Source organism: Schistocerca americana, chromosome 10 (genome assembly GCF_021461395.2).
Source record: "Schistocerca americana isolate TAMUIC-IGC-003095 chromosome 10, iqSchAmer2.1, whole genome shotgun sequence".
Classification (NCBI taxonomy): Eukaryota; Metazoa; Arthropoda; class Insecta; order Orthoptera; family Acrididae; genus Schistocerca; species Schistocerca americana.
Window position 1 is genome coordinate 111,510,867 of NC_060128.1, and position 16,485 is coordinate 111,527,351.

The window sequence follows — 16,485 nt, forward strand, 5'->3', positions numbered from 1 at the left end:
GCACATTGCCATTACAGTGCATTGATGTAACGGATGTTTTGCCGCCAGACATTAATGTGAGCCCTCACCACTAATTTGTCACCATTGCATTTGGGCTATAAACCGCCAGAATTTCAAGGACAATTTGAGTGAAATTTGGACGTTTTGCACACAATATTCCTACTGTTCTGTGTACGTCAACTTCGGAGTAGGTTCCCCGTTGCCTTGCCATTTCACTTGCACGCTATGATGCTCCTATATATCAGCAGAAATGAGTCTGCAGGACATCCAGGACATGTAGCCCCTTCTGACAATGCTCCATTCTTGTTGGGCAATCGTCGTAGAGTGGGACAAGTTTACAAATTAGTCAATAACGCTGGATACAGGGCTCGATTTTGGTAATTCGTCGGATACATTGTATACGCATTTATGTGCCTCTTTCTGTCTAATAAGGTAAAATGTGGCGTAAATGTGTATTACTGTGTCCGCGGCTTTTCTGTTGTGTGCTGGTGTTGGTGACAGTTCGGGTAATGAATGATGGAAAGCAAACAAGACGAGCCTCGAGTCGGACGCGGGTAACCAACCACATCGCTCGTTTGTAATTTCCTATGCTCCCTAAGTGATTTAGCTAGTAGTGTGCTCCACTCGCATCAATTTAAAATGAGCTAGTAAGTCCCACCACCTTGTAAATCGCGAAATATTCCGAAAAAACAACCACATACAAATTTTGTATTCACATCGGTCACATTAAACAACATTCAAAAAGAAACACTCACCAACATTTTAAAAAGCAACCTGACAACCGGATTAGGACGCAGATGTAATAGGACGTTTAGTAGAAGCGGAAACCAATTGTGAGAGCGGAAATCCGGTTTCCCAATCCCACATTTCAAGAAGCGGTATTGGGAAATAGTTTTACTGAAAATCTTATGTGGAAGCCCGTGAACGCAGTGACTTTTGATGTTGCTGCGTCTGTTTCGATTTTATCGATGAATCGATTCGATTTCAGGTCTGATACCGGTACGATATATTGATCGTATCTAGTATAGGAATGTCTGTAGTTATTAAAGATGTTCATTGGAACAATTCTTACAGCTTTTTAGATCGAATCGTCGCACCTGATTACCGACCACTGCACCAGGGAAAAAAGTATTCCTCCCGTTCAGAGCAAAAAACTTTTCTTTACACCGAGTAATTTATTTGTCTTAAAATCACAGTTCAATGGAATTAATAACTTGAGTGTCACTGAGAAAGAGCGGGTGTATCTTAAGTCGTTTATCGTTGAGGTTCAACCATCTCGTCAAAGACTAAAGACAACAACTCATTAACACGTCCAGATGAGTGAAGACGAAAGGTTAACTGAAGTCCACAGCACCGTGAGTATATTGATCCTCGATATATTGTTATAGTGCTGCTGAAATCTAGTCTTTTTTGACATAACTTATCTGGAATATAAAAAAGCAAGTTTAAATCCGTATCATTCACAAACAATTTTATAATAAGTAACACTGTTCAAGGTTTAACCCATAGTTTTAAGATGCTTTTAATGTACAACAAATGAGGTGTCTTTCTGTGAACTCGTACTGTGGTATTACGGCGAGTTGCCGTGTTTACCATTGCTAGCAGCATCTAAAAATGGTTCAAATGGCTCTGAGCACTATGGGACTCAACTGCTGAGGTCAGTAGTCCCCTAGAACTTTGAACTAGTTAAACCTAACTAACCTAAGGACATCACAAACATCCATGCCCGAGGCAGGATTCGAACCTGCGACCGTAGCGGTCTTGCGGTTCCAGACTGCAGCGCCTTTAACCGCACGGCCACTTCGGCCGGCTAGCAGCATCTAGAGACACAATTGTGTGCTATTATCTGTAATGCAAAAGTTTCAAAGCTAGAAATTTAAGAAAATAGAACAAGTGACTTCTAATGCAACTGCTTGGGAGACTCGTTGCCAGTAAATTTTGGGAGTCTTGTTTACTAACAAACCTTCAAAGAAAAAAATACGAAGTCATTAGACGTTCACACATCGTAATACAGGTTAAAAGTGAAATGAATTCACCTATTGATGCAAATCTTCAGTTTTGTGAAGTGACGCTATATGCTAAAGCAAACAAATCTGTCCCGTTCTCCTAGCATACCTTTCAGAAACTTTTCTACATCATATAAGTTAAGAGAATGACATGGTTCATGGTAAGTGCTAAGAACTGCTAAACCACTTTATCTGGATTCGGACATTTTCTATGGAACATTTTGATTAGTTTCAATTTAAAAAATTATCTTTCTGCCGTAGCAGAAGTAACTGGTACAGTCAAGTACAGTTGAAGAGCTGTGTCTACATCAAGGAGACTACGTGCAAGAAAAAATATTTTGAACAACAAAAATTTTCCGTCATATTTAATTGACAACATGTATCATTTATTGCCAAATTCGTTCTACATTTTTACCAAAATTTTCCAAATTCTCACTTCAAAATACGAGAGACACGGCAAAATCAAAAGTTTCCATATTTTTCATCAAATCAGAAGCATCTTCTCCCTCTGATTTCGTCTTAGTCTTTAAAATGACGCTGGATAGGCACTAAAAAACTTGAATGAAATTCTGTTTGATAGCCAACAATTATCAGACTTTGGAAAACGTCCTCTTAGAGACAATTTCTTCAGAGTCGTTGAAACGCGTTTGCCAGTTGCAGTAGTTTCATTTATTTGTTGCCATCGAACCAACCACACACACACACACACACACACACACACACACACACACACACTAAAGAAAACATAAATTCTCATAAAACTGTTGTAGTTCCACTGTACTCATGACGGAATCATTTAGCGCCAAATTTAAATTGTGTGTTGAACATTGTATAAATTCAAGATTTGGGACCGATGCTTTAATTCTTGACTACAGACGTGCGTATTTGCCACTCATAGAGTCAGCATCATCGTATTCTTGACCTATGCACCTATCCGGTCGCCTATTCAGTTGTATGTTCATCTTCTGTAAATTAGTTATTATTTATTTTTCAGATCTCTCCGCATCATGCCCTTGTGCCTCACGGAATACTAAAAACGATTTTTTATTTCAAACTACTTTCTACGTGAGTCGCTTAAAACTGGGTGCGAATATTTTTACAACCTTAAAATACTCTTATCGTGATACGTTGGGCGGAGGGGGGGGGGGGGGGGGGCGTTGAGTCTACAATAAGTGAAAATAGTGGCTGCTGTTTAATTTAATCGATGATCCACTCTACAACAATCCTTTCACAGTTGTATCATCTCCTGAACTTATGGGTTCAGATATTTTGTTTTAGTTTTTTCGCGAGAATGATGTGCCCTTTCTACCCATAGATATGATGATTAATATCGTTAAGTGAGAAGCTGTGTGGTAATTGTTTATCGAATACTTAATTCAGGTAAACTACTTTGGGGTGTACGCATGTTTTTGTAAAACGTAGTGACAAAAAAGCATTTAAATTAATGAACATAACTGAACCACCTTAAAGTCAATGAAATATTGCGTGTGTAACAAATATTTCAGCTAATTTGAAACGAAACATTCAGGACAGTTTCAATCAACTAACAAATATACAGCCACTCTCGTTGCTGCACTATCTTTAGCTGTCCCAAGTACAAGTTCGTCATCGGTATCGACAGAAAACCAATTTATCAGAATCGTCCGAAAGGAAATTTGTTTGGAATATAAACGACACAAAAACCGAAAAATCATTAATTATTAGCACACCTGTTTGCATCAGACAACGAGCCATTATCTATCGCAGAAAGAACCGGATTTACAGGGCTCGTAGAACTAACTTTACCTCGCTATAAAAAGTCAAGCTATAGGCCTACAGACATTTCCCAAAAAATCTTGCTGACATATACGACACAATTAACGAAAAAATCAGAGGAATCATATCAGGTGCTCTCGCGGTTTCGAAATGTTTTTTAAAACTTTAATATGAATTTTTTTTTAATATGTTGTTGCATGTGAAAATTATCTCCCGCCTCTTGCTTTTCTTGTGCGACATCTGAGGATGGGCTTATGAGAGATCGAAACCGGTCTCACAACTGAAGCGGTATTTTTAAATTCTGGAAAAATTTTATAATTCATTGAAAAGCCAGTAGCTGATGGACTTCGAGCTACTATCTGGTATTCGGCTCTGTTCTCGCTGTATATCTGTTTCTTCTCTAATAAAAAAATGCAAGAATTTAGAATACTTTGTTTCATTTGTTGATTTTTCCCAGTGTTTTGTATCTGACAGTCTGTTCAGGTCTTGTTGCAGCGTATTATTGCATGTATTGTGTTTTATCTGACTTGAGTGACAATCCATTTTTCAAGGTATCCATTGAAAAATTAAGTGAAATGCCGTGTGGCTAGGGCCTCCCGTCGGGTAGACCGGTTGCCTGGTGCAAGTCTTTTGAGTTGACGCCACTTCGGCGCCTTGCGTATCGATGGGGATGAGATGATGATGATGATGATGATGATGAAGACAACACGACACCCAGTCCCTGAGCGGAGAAAATCTCCGACCCAGCCGGGAGTCGAACCGGTCGCGCTTGACCACTTAGCCATCGAGGCGGACAGGGTATCCATTGATAATTTACGAGAAAATTTAATTTTATTTGTTGTAACTAACCGATTGCGGGGATATAAAGTGCATTTCTGTAGTGCGATGCGACTGTCCGTGCACACAGTATCACGTACACGCAAATTTCGAAGTCTCCAGTCCATAATAATCACAGTCCATAATAATCTGCACACACGCCAAGTCTCCAACACTTGATGACGGTCAACTAACCTCCGCCGGTTCCGCATATTGCCATTGTTTAGCCGACATGGGGAAGGTCTTCTATGGTCTACAGATTGCTCCGACACTCCTCGTAATGTGGGCAATGTGAACGAGAAAGTTTCTACGGCCTTCAGTGTAAGGAACGAGCATCTCTCTCTCTCTCTCTCTCTCTCTCTCTCTCTCTCTTTCTCTTCCTCCTCCGCTCTCCCCCATCACACACACACACACACACACACACATACACACACGCGATGACTTTTTTGCGTCACTCGTGGCGTTGCAAGTTAAAGCATACATGATCACGCGTTGTGGCAGCTGACAGAGTCGGGAGTAGAATTTTTTTATTCCATCATCTGCTATGTGTAACATGTGTTGTCTGCGTTCTTATATTACACGGGCTGGTAGAAAGGTAATGACTCATCTGTTTCTGAGTCCAAAAGTACTAGCAGGTATGCTAAATCATGTTGACCTGTATGGTGTATTCGAATGTACCTGTCGCACCAAGATCCTTAGCTTCTATTCCGTGTAGCCTCATAAAGTTTTTCTCATCCTTCAAAAGAATTTCAGACACTCAGTTCTTCACACATTTTCAAGCATTACGCTTACCGTGTTTCGAATTTCTTTCGGAACAGTGACGAAAGCGTGTTTATTTGCTGTATTATAGGTTGCTCTCTTGTTAACTCTTAGTCACTGTTGTTTATATAAGGCTACTTGAGTCTCAATGTTTATTACGTATGTACCATAGCGAACAGCCGCTAATTGTAACTGAAGTTTATTAATACAGTGCGACATATAGTCACAAGCTCTGGATAACACATTACTATCCTACCTTTATGATCAAAGACTGAGCACTTGTTAATATCAAGAGTTTCACTCAAAGAGTAACATGTCTATTTTAGGTAGTCAGCTGACATGTTACCTGATGATCGCCAAAAGACGAAAAACAGTTCATAACAAATGAATGCTAAAACAATCGCTATTTGTGTGTTTCGTCTTTAAATATATCTGCATTTCTGCGTTAAACGAACCTACGTGACAAAGCCGGAAAGTTTTGCTTTTACACGTATAGGTATGCACAGAACTGCGTAACGCGGAATAGTTAGATATTGTCCTTTAAACGATAAAAATAGGAAACTTTTAGCTCTCCTTACTGTTGTGAACATAATTTACCGGATCAGTAGTTGCATGTTAACTTACACTCTGAAAGGCATAAAGTGCAAATAAAACCTTTCCCATTACAGATATTATAAATAAGCAAAAAGCATTTCGTTAAAAAAGTCTGCGGTTTCCTAGTCAATATTTGTAAGCTGCGAGATTTTACACTGATAACACGTACTGCAAAGTGTGTACTGATATTAATGAATGACACACGTTTATCTTGCTTATTCACGTACGAGTGAACTGGCAACTTGATCATTGTTCGATGCACAGCATTCTTCCAAAATTTTGCTGCCACTCGCTCTGTTGAAAGAGCAAATGCTTTATTTCTGCTACAAGGTGTGTCGGGCGTTCTAGCTCTCGGGTCAAGAAGTGGCCGTGAACTCTGACCTCTGGTACGCCCTTAACAGTCGACAATTACGACAAAAACTCGCGCTGCCTCTGTGTGCTGACTGAACATGGCGCTCCTTTCACCGATAGCCCCCCACCACTGACCTTTTCCACGCAATGGATCTCGCGGATGGCGAGAGGCTTGCGAGAAAGCGTTCCACTTGTTAACAAACGTCTAGACGCTCGTGCGGTGGCTGGTCGGGTGGGCGTAGTGTCGCTGAGTTCAGTTGTGCTCCGGAGAACAGGCGAGCTTCAGTGTGCCACACGAAGATAACGATTCTGCAACAGGGACAGATCTCTCAGGGGGACCTGGAGGAACAAGCTGTAAGTGCTAAACATCTTCGACACTCCTTTGAGTCACAATAGCCGTGAGTCAGGCGTTGGAGGTTAATGTACCGAGCTATTGATCGTGACCTACTGCCGGAGCCGAAGGGTGTTGGCCTGCTTGTTTCAGAGAACTATTTTTTTTTTCTGCCGCTAATAGCACACCGCCGAAGCATCAGGATTTTTCGCTGCATTTTATACTGAAACCTCTTATCTTTAAGTTCGTTTTTATGAAATTAGTTGTTATCGTGAGTGGAATATTACTATAGCTTAGTTTGTTTACGAGTGGTTTTTTGCTTAATTTTTTACAGACTTCCTCGTCTACTACGACGACTACCATGACAACGGCGGCGAAGTTGTACGGGAAGGATGTGAGCGAGTATGAACACCTGGACGTGGATCAGCTGCTCAATCAGTTAACCCCGGAGGAAATAGACATCCTAGCCAAGGAAGTGGACCCAGATGTAAGTGGCGACAGCTATCGCTTGCAATCTTGTAAACTTTAGAAGATTCTTTTGTGGTTAAATGAAAGACCTCTTGAAGTAAACACTCGACGCCAATGAATCGGCGAAGGTAGGCGGTGCCCCCATGCGTTACGCGACGTAATGTTAGAACTTCATAAATGCTAATTTAACACCATAGATAAAAGTATTGTCTCGTTGTGTACCCTATATTTTTTTTTTTTTAAAGAAAGATGGATTATGGAAGCGTTCTAGAAAAAAAAAGCCGTCGGTGCAAATGGAGACTAAACAGCATGTGAAACCAAACCATAACACACATGAAAGTTAATAGTTGGTGTTGAAAGACAAACATGCCCAAAGTACGTAGGAATGGAGTTAGATAACTAAGCACCTGGAAATGACGGCAGTTCTCTGCATACACGTAAAAGTTCTATATTGAGAAGCAATCAGAAGTTGGACGTAAAGTAATATTGTCCTTCTAACCCATGCATATTTAGTTTACAGTAAAATTATCTGCACCATACATACTTTCGTGAATATGTTACCATTCCATTATTTAAATGGGGATATAATCTGTTGGCACTGATAAAGATAATGGAAACTTTTGTGATATTACAGTTGATTTAGGATCCTATCAGAACCATATTATTCGCCCCCCCCCCCCCCCCACACGCACACACAAATCTTGTGTGTAAACTGTTTGGATAGTACTCCAGTCTTTACAGTTTGTCCCAATAAAGAATCATAAGCAAAGGAGGAATGTAGTAACAGAGTTTTCTTTCCTGTGAAAAGATAATGGTAATGACAACTCTGTTGACACAAAGCTATCTCACAACCTGTCAAGTCTCATTTTCGTAGTTTTGTTTGTCATAGTGTTGCGTACTGTGCTTGGCAGTTCCGTTGTATTTATGGACAAAGAAATATTAAAACTGCAACAACGCACAGTAGATTCTCACAATATTCTCACTCTTTGTGGCAGTCTTTTGTTATGAAAAACGGGTTTGTCAGGTAGTGACCATAATTCTGTGTCGTCAAAACTTCAATGATTCGTAAGGGAAAAAATCTAAAAAAATAGCCTTCTGGGCGTTTGAAATGAATAAATTGTTGACAAAACAGATACAAAGCTACTTTTTTATAAGTGACAGTGAAGCCTTTAATGCTTATGATACGTAAACAATGGGAAATGGAAATCAGTTGGCAGAAGCTGAGCTGTAACCAATACTAATTGAGTAGAATCAGTCTGGTTTGACATAAACATCGGTCAAAAGTTGCAACAGATAGGTGGTACTGAAAGATGGCATTTCTGCAAAACCACTCTGTGAGAAGCTCTGTAAAATTGATCAGATGTTATAGAAGTTCATGGGTGGAGTACAATCAGTGGAATGAGCAAAAAATTTCCAAGTATCTTAGAGCCAGTGTGTTAAGCGAAAAAATATAAATAAAAAATGAGGATTGAGTGCACAAAACACACTGTGTGGTTTGTGTTTTCATTATCATGCATTTCTATACTCAGCTCAGGCATGAAGATTCTCCAAACAAAAGATTCACTTTCTGACATAACATTTTTTTTAACAGTCACTATTTGCAACATTCTTATGCATGTGTGAAACAGATGTCTACATCAGTGTATCAACCATCGACTTATTTGAATATGGCAGCATTCTTACAGTAAACAAGAAGGTAGAGAAAGATTTAAGGGTGGTCATAAAAAAAAGGAGCTTGCCCATTTGATTGTCTGATCAGATAAGTGTCTCACTAAGCAAGGTGGAGCAATATTTAGCATTGGACTCTCTTTCAGGACGACGATGGTTCAAACAAGTGTCCGGCCATCCTGATTTATGCTTTCCGTGACGCCCCTAAATCGCGTAAGGCAAATGCTGGGATGGTTGCATTGAAAGGGCATGGCCAATTTCCTTCTCTATCCTTTCCCAATCCGAGCTAGTGCTCCATCTTTAATGACCTCGTCGACGGAACGTTAACACATTAATCTCCTCCGTGTAACCGAAGTTAAACAGATTCCTTTTAGAACACGTGTGGATGACATTCCATTATTTAGGGCCAGGTGCCAAGTTTTGCCCCATACAGATATCTTATCTAAATCTCGTAGCATTTGGTTTTCGTCTGCTGATGATTTTACTAGCCAATAAATGACAACATTATCTGCAAAAAACCTAAGACAGCTGCTGTGTTCAGATTATCTCCTAAATCATTTATTTAAGTAAGAAACAGCAGAGGGTCTATAACACAACCTTTGTGAATGCCAGAAATCGCTTCTGTTTTGCTCGACGCTTTTCTGTAATTTACTGTGAACTGTGACCTCTTTGGCAGGAAATCAAGGGTCCAGTCACATAACTGAGACAATATTCCATAAGCATGTGATTTGATTACAAGCCACTTGTGAAGTACAGTGTCTCTCAAGCATTTCGGAAATACACAAATACGGAATCAATTTGAAATCCTTTGTCAATAGCACTCAGCACTTCATGTGAGTAAACATCTAGTTGTGTTTCACAAGAACGATTTTTTTTCTAAACCTGTGTTGACTGTGTGTCAATAGACTGTTCCCTCCGAGATAATTCATAAAGTTCAGACGCAATATGTGCTCCTAAATCTTGCTGCATATTGACGTTAATGGTATGGGCCTATAATTTAGTGGATTATTCCTGTTGTTTTTCTTGAATATTGGTGTGACCTGTGCAACTTTCCAGTCTTTGGATACGGACCTTTTGTCGAGTAAGTGGTTATATACGATTTGTAAGAATGATGCTATTGCGTCGTCATATTCTAAAATGAACCTAATTGGTATACAATCTGAACCAGAAGACATGCATTTATTCAGTGATATAAGTTGCTTCTCTTGATGTTGCCACTTCATGTTAGCAGTTGTTCTTGATTTGAATTCTGTGATATTTACTTCATCTTCTTTGATGAAGGAATTTTAGAAGTCTTTCTATGCAGTATTTGATCTCTGAAGGCATCCCTGCAGACAGTGACAAAATATTTGTGAAAAGCTTTACACGCTGACTATGGACTAGAATGTGATGACACGTGTTAAGGAACTAGTTCTCATCTCTACAATTTAAACGTTTTGAGGAGGAGGACGATGCAAGTGAGTGATGTGAAATAAATACCCATGTCATTGCCATTATATTCCCATTACATTCCCAGCAACAGGATACTAGTGTAGATCAAAATATCTGGATGTTTGTTTCGACCGATGGCCGTATCAGTGTAACATTATGTACAAGACTTGGTCATAGGCAATGGGGAGAGTAGTTGTGCAATAGGCAGGCTAGGTTTTACAAGATAGTTGATGGAATGCAGAAAAGCGCATGTAAAGTACATTTAAAAATGGGATAAAGATCAGGCCAAGTTCTTCCTCTGACATGGTAGGAAAGAAGGTGTGTGTGTGTGTGTGTGTGTGTGTGTCACACACACACACACACACACACACACACACACACACACACACACACACACACACACACACACACACAGAGAGAGAGAGAGAGAGAGAGAGAGAGAGAGAGAGAGAGAGAGAGAGAGAGAGACTATGATCTCGGAGTACTGAGGCCCTCATCGCCCAGTGATAACTGCGGGCATGTATGTATGTGTTACACTTGTATGAATGTCTCTGTGTGTTTCTACGTCTGAGAAATGATTTTGTGTGAGAGCTTAGTCTACATTTAAATGTACTTGAAATGTGCCTGTCCAGCACTCAACACCTCACCTGTGTGCCAAGTAGCAATCTATACTACATCAATGTTGTTATTCCATCCCTGATTTTTCATTACTGTAGTTATCTTTTGACCTTGATCACAGTATGACTAAAGATTGTGGCGTGTGCTTCTGTAAATAAAAGAAAGTCATTGCATTCTTCAAAATGACTATTGTCACATTTAACATGTCAGAAAATTAACTTAGACATAATATTCAAAGTACTTCAGTAGTAAAATTACTTTTTCTGAAGCCAGCCAGTTCCATCTGCACCTTGCGTAATCTCTTTAACATGTAATGGTTAAGTTCTATTTCTTTCTCTCTCATGTTTCTTAGATTTTTAATCTCCTTGTCTCCTCACAACTATAAATGACAGTGAGGTTCAGCTTCCCATAAGACAGTGTGATCTTTAACAGTCGTAAAAGTGTAATAGAATGCACATGAAGTTGAACAAAATTGAATGAACCAATCCCTTAATGTGTGTCAATCATTTTTGGTTTACTTGTTGTGTCAAATCTGAGTAATATCAAGGGCATTCAACAAAATCCTCTGTTGTCTTCTGCAGGAGCAACTGACTGTCGTGCTGCTGTTGTCACCATGCTTGTGACTGGTTGGTGTATTATTATTATCCAGATTTGATGCGACAAGGAAATCGAGAATATTGTATACAGGAATGTTGTTGAGAAACTTCTGTCTAAAACTCCCTAATAAGCTGTAGGGCTGAACAGCCTAAAATCTGTGATGCACTTCTTGCTTTTTCTTTCCTAAGTGACTTACATTCCTGTTTTCTTGATCTGTACTTCCTTCTTCCGTCAATCATCAAAGTATTTCTTCCTTGTACTTATATTTGTCTGTGCAACTTCTGTGCTTTCCCTTTTGTAGATATATATTCCTCTGCAACTGAACTGCCTACTGTAGTATTCATTATCACAGTATCTACAGCCTGAGAACTTCAGACACCTCACATCATTATTCAGCACTTCATTATCCCATTCCTTTGCATACTGATTTTTTTCGCAATTCTCTTGAGGTACAGTCTACCATTTATCATTATTACAGTGTGATCAGAGTCTATATCTGCTCCTGGGTGTGCCTTACAAACTGGTACCAGTGTCCAGTGATATGGTGACTACATACTTGAATGAAATCCATGCTTTTCTTTGTCTTAAAATGGTTTATGCACAGAATTTGATTGCTCTGAATGAAATAATTGACGGTTTGTTTCCCTCTACTATAGGATCAGTTTCTGCCACCTTCTCAGCGCTGCAACTACTCCTGTGAGAAAAGTCCAACAGGCCCACTGAACCGCAAGAAGCTGATAGAGCATATCAATAAGCAGGCTCTAGAGACTCCTGACAAGCCGGAGCTGAAGCCGTACGTACCTGGCACCGTCCGTGGCAAGAAGGTGAGTCCTGGCTGGAATACACATAATGGAAGTTGAGGTGTCGTGTGCTCAACAGTCGCAAATGGAGGTTCAAGGTTGTCACTATGGTCCACAGGACAGAAGAAAATCCCTGACGGTTAAAAACACTCAGTGCAGCAACTTTGCATGCCTTCCACAACCAAACAAATAAAGCAATTTTATATTGCTTACATTTTTACTATGATGCGTCAGCGTTGCCACTGACGTAGGCAACTGTGGCCTTCAGGCAGTACTTGACAGCACCCTTTTACATCTTACAATGCATAATTATATTGTGAAGTATGTACGGTATGGACATTTTGGTTGGGAATGCTTTTCATGCATTACTTTGTCCATCTCTCGACAAGCAGTAAGATGGTGATTCAGTGAAGGAGGGACCAGAATCAACCACAGTAGTTGATAGAGAACCTCAGTTAATGTTAGTGAGTGCACTTGATATTTCTGACAGGAATAACGACATTATCTTTACTGTCCAGCTGTTTTTTCACTCATTACACTTTAAAGTTTGTCACTTTCAGGAACAAAATTAGGATTTACATCCAGCTTGTCAATATCACTTTCTAATAACAGTTTTTAAATTTCTTCCTCATTTCGTGGATGCTGCCAAGACACTTTGAGCTAGCGGAGGGGGGGGGGGGGGAGGGGGAAATCAGGGATGTATGTCCCCTCATTGTACTCCAGTTTTGCACCCTAAATGGGGCACCCTGCTGCGTTTCTTCCTTTGTCTCCCTTTCCTCTGTCTGTCCCTTACCTTGCCTTCATTGACCTTATGTAGACCTTGGGGTTTTTCTTCCCTTGGGTTTTGCATGGTAGGCTCTCTGATCTACAGTCATGTAGACCTGTCTGTCTGAGGAAAAAGGGACTGATGACATAATAGTTCGGTCCGTTGAATCATCAAACCAAACAACCATTTTTGAGCAGTTTGTCCGTGAAACAAGAAGAGTCTATAAGCGCAGAAAAGAAGGTTGGTTAATGTTTGTATTAATTTGTTTCTTTATTTCATTGTTTGGTGTGTTGTTTTAATCACAGTGAAAAGTAAATTAATAGATCTGTATTGTTCTAATCACAGATCGCAGGTACTGCCAGCATTTTAAGATATAAGTAGGTAATGGTGAAACTTGATATTTTGCAGTTAATGGATTGATTGTGTCTGTCTCTCAAATGGGGTGGATTTTTTTATTTTTTTTCTCAGTGGATACCTCCACCACCTCCACAACGTGAAATAGATGCTGATGAGCAGATTGCCATAGACCTGGGTGACGAGTATGAAACTGCTCTCGATAAAGCGACACAGGAGGAAATCATTGATCTTGCAGGTGAGCTATTGTGTCATTGAAAGATGGCCACTGTGGTAATTCAAAGTATCCCAGACACTTCCATAATAATATGTATTTTATTCAGTGATACCTTCTGGTAGTTTAACACTACATACTTTAGAGAGTAGGTAGTATAAACATGTCATTTGCTGTCTCATTAAAGTGTGTGTGGAAGGTTTGTTTTATTATTGTTTGTTTTATTATTATTATTATTATTCCTCGCATATTAATTTATTATGTCTGATACTTCTCTTGGATCATTGCAGTGGTTGTTTTGTAGGTAACTGTTTTTAATCATCCTTTAAAAATAAAGGAGTTACTTGGAATGTAACTACTATCACCACGCATTCACAAATGTGCACAATCTTTGTTTGAGATACTTTTACATCTCATTCACTGAAAGTGACAAATCATTTTAAATATAGTATGTTCTTTATCATATTGAGCTATAGGAATGAGCAGAAATGAACAGGCATTAGTCTGGGTAATAGGACTGCCACTTTTAGCACTAATGTCTGATGTGCAGGGCCATTGTCTGCTGTAAAACAAAGTTATTTGGCCTGTTTTTGTGGGCGTGTCTTACTGGCCATAGGGAATGACTATTAAACACACAGTATTCTCTTCTAACAGATGAATACCAGTTCATTCAAGAAACACTCTGTGCCACCCCCTTCCCTATCTCCCCTCCCCCCCCCCCCCCTCCCCCCCCCTCCCCGACCACCACACACACACACACACACACACACACACACACACACACACACACACACACTGCTTTCCATTTATTTTGTTAAAGTTAATTGACTTATTAGTACTATGTAAAGGATAGTTGCTACTCACCACACAGCAGAGATGGTGAGTCACAGTTATGATGACAAAATTACTGTCAGAAAGTGAGCTTTCGGCCAACAAGGCCTTTGTCGGAAATAGACAAAACACACACACACACACACACACACACACACAGTGTCTCTGGCAGCTGTGGCCAGACTGCAAACAGCAGTGCGTGACGGGAGGGGCAATAGGTAAAGGCAACCGAGTGGTGTGGGTGAAGGAGGTGGTGGGGGGAGGGGGGGGGAGATAGCAGGATAGAGGTGGGTGACAGTAAAGTGCTTGCTGCTTGTGGGAGCATACAGGGATGAAGTGGAGAGAGGGTAGGGCAGCTATGTGCAGTCGGGAGGTTAGACGGAGGGTGGGGGGGGGGGGGGGAGGGAGAGATGATACAAATAGGAGAGAAGTAAAAAAGACTTGGGGAACATCAGTGGAATAAATGGCTGTGTAGTGCTGGAATGGGAACAGGGAAGGGACTAGATGGGTAAGGACAACGACTATTGATCGTTGAGGGTAGGAGGGTTATGGTAATGTAGGATATATTGCAGTGGGAGTTTCCACCTGTACAGAAAAGCTGATATTTGTGGGAAGGATCCATATGCCGCTGGCATCAAATCAGTCATTGAAATGAAGAACGTAGTGATGGGTGGCGTGATCAGCAACAGATTACTCCAGCTGTTTCTTGACCACATTCGTCGGTGGCCATTCGTGTGGACAGATGGCTGGTCGGTTGTCGTGCCCATAAAGAATGCAGCACAGTGGTTGCAACTTAGCCTGTAGATCAGATGGCTCGTTTCACAGGTAGCCCTGCTTTTGATGGGCTAGGTGACGCTTGTGAACGGACTGTAGTAGTAGGTGTTGGTGGGAGAATGTGTGTTGCATCTAGGTCTGTTACAGGGATGTAAGTCATGAGGTGAGGGATTGGGAGCAGGAGTTGTGTAGGGATGGAGGAGGATATTGTGTAGGTTTGGTGCTGAGTGGTACTGAGTCACGAGGGGAATGAACCTCCTGTGGCAAGTTGGGGGACTTTGGGAGGTGGTGCATGACTGAAGAGATAAGGCACAGGAGATCTGTTTCTGTACAAGGTTGGGAGGGTAATTACGGTGTACGAAGGTGTCAGTGAAACCCTCAGTATACTTCGAGAGGAATCATTCGTCACTACAGATGCGATGGCCGTGGGTGGCTGGGCTATACGGAAGGAACGTCCTGGCACGGAATGGGTGGCAGCTGTCAAAGTGGAGGTATTGCTGATGGTTGGTAGGTTTGATACGGACGGAGTTACTGATGTAACCACTTTGAGGTGGTCGATATTGAGGAAGGTGGCTTGTTGGGTTCAGTAGGACCAGGTGAAGCGAATGGGGGAGAAGGTATTGTGGTTCTGACGGAATGTGGACAGGGTATCCTCATCCTCACAAAGATGTCATCAGTGAATCTGAACCAAGTGAGAGGTTTGGGATTTTGGATGTTTAGGAAGGGTTCCTATATGCGGTCCACGAATAGGTTGGCACAGGATGCTGCCGTGTAGGTGCCCATTGCCATTTCCCAGAAATGTTTGTAGGTAGTGTTTCAAAGGAGAAGTATTTGTGGGTGGGGAGATATTTGGCCATGGTGACTAAGAAGGAGGTTGTAGGTTTGGAATCTGTTCGGCATTGGGAAAGGTAGTGTCCAATAGCGGTAAGGCCAGGGGGAGTAGGAATGTCAGTGCAAAGGGAAGTGGCACCGATAGTGATGTGCAGGGCACCATGTGGCAGAGGAACAGAAACTGTGATGAATTGCCCGACCACCCGCCCGTCCTCCGTCTGACCTCACGACTGCACTTGGCTGCTTTACCTTCTCTCCATCTCATCCCTATGTGCTCGCACAAGCATCCTCCATCCCTGCCGTGCCACCCCTCCCCGCCCCAGCCTCCTCCTTACCCCCACCACCTGGTTGCCTCCCCCATCGTGCACTGCTGTTTACAGTCTGGCCTCAGCAGCCAGAGACTGTGGTCATTTGTGTGAGAGTTGTGTCTGCACGAGTTTGTTGTCTACTTCCAATGAAGGCCCTGTTGGCTGAGTGGTCACTTTCTGATAGTCTGTTTGTCGTTCCTATCAGTGACTCGC

General features: G+C 41.2%; 1 protein-coding gene across 5 annotated transcripts in view; it reads left to right on the top strand.

Moving 5' to 3' along the window:
• The window catches only part of LOC124552562 (tropomodulin), a 394,271-nt gene that overhangs the window by 338,630 nt on the left and 39,156 nt on the right, over nt 1-16,485 (top strand). For 4 of the 5 annotated variants that reach the window (XR_006967931.1, XR_006967930.1, XM_047126885.1 and 1 more), the window contains exons 2-4: nt 6,947-7,099; nt 12,051-12,218; nt 13,429-13,552. Coding sequence is in view for 2 of the 5 variants with exons in the window: in XM_047126885.1 (XP_046982841.1) it covers nt 6,947-7,099; nt 12,051-12,218; nt 13,429-13,552 (445 nt within the window). In the remaining 3 variants the exon portion in view is untranslated. Of the gene's footprint in view, nt 1-6,475; nt 6,636-6,946; nt 7,100-12,050; nt 12,219-13,428; nt 13,553-16,485 lie in introns of those variants that run through there. The other variant, XR_006967932.1, reaches the window with a different exon arrangement.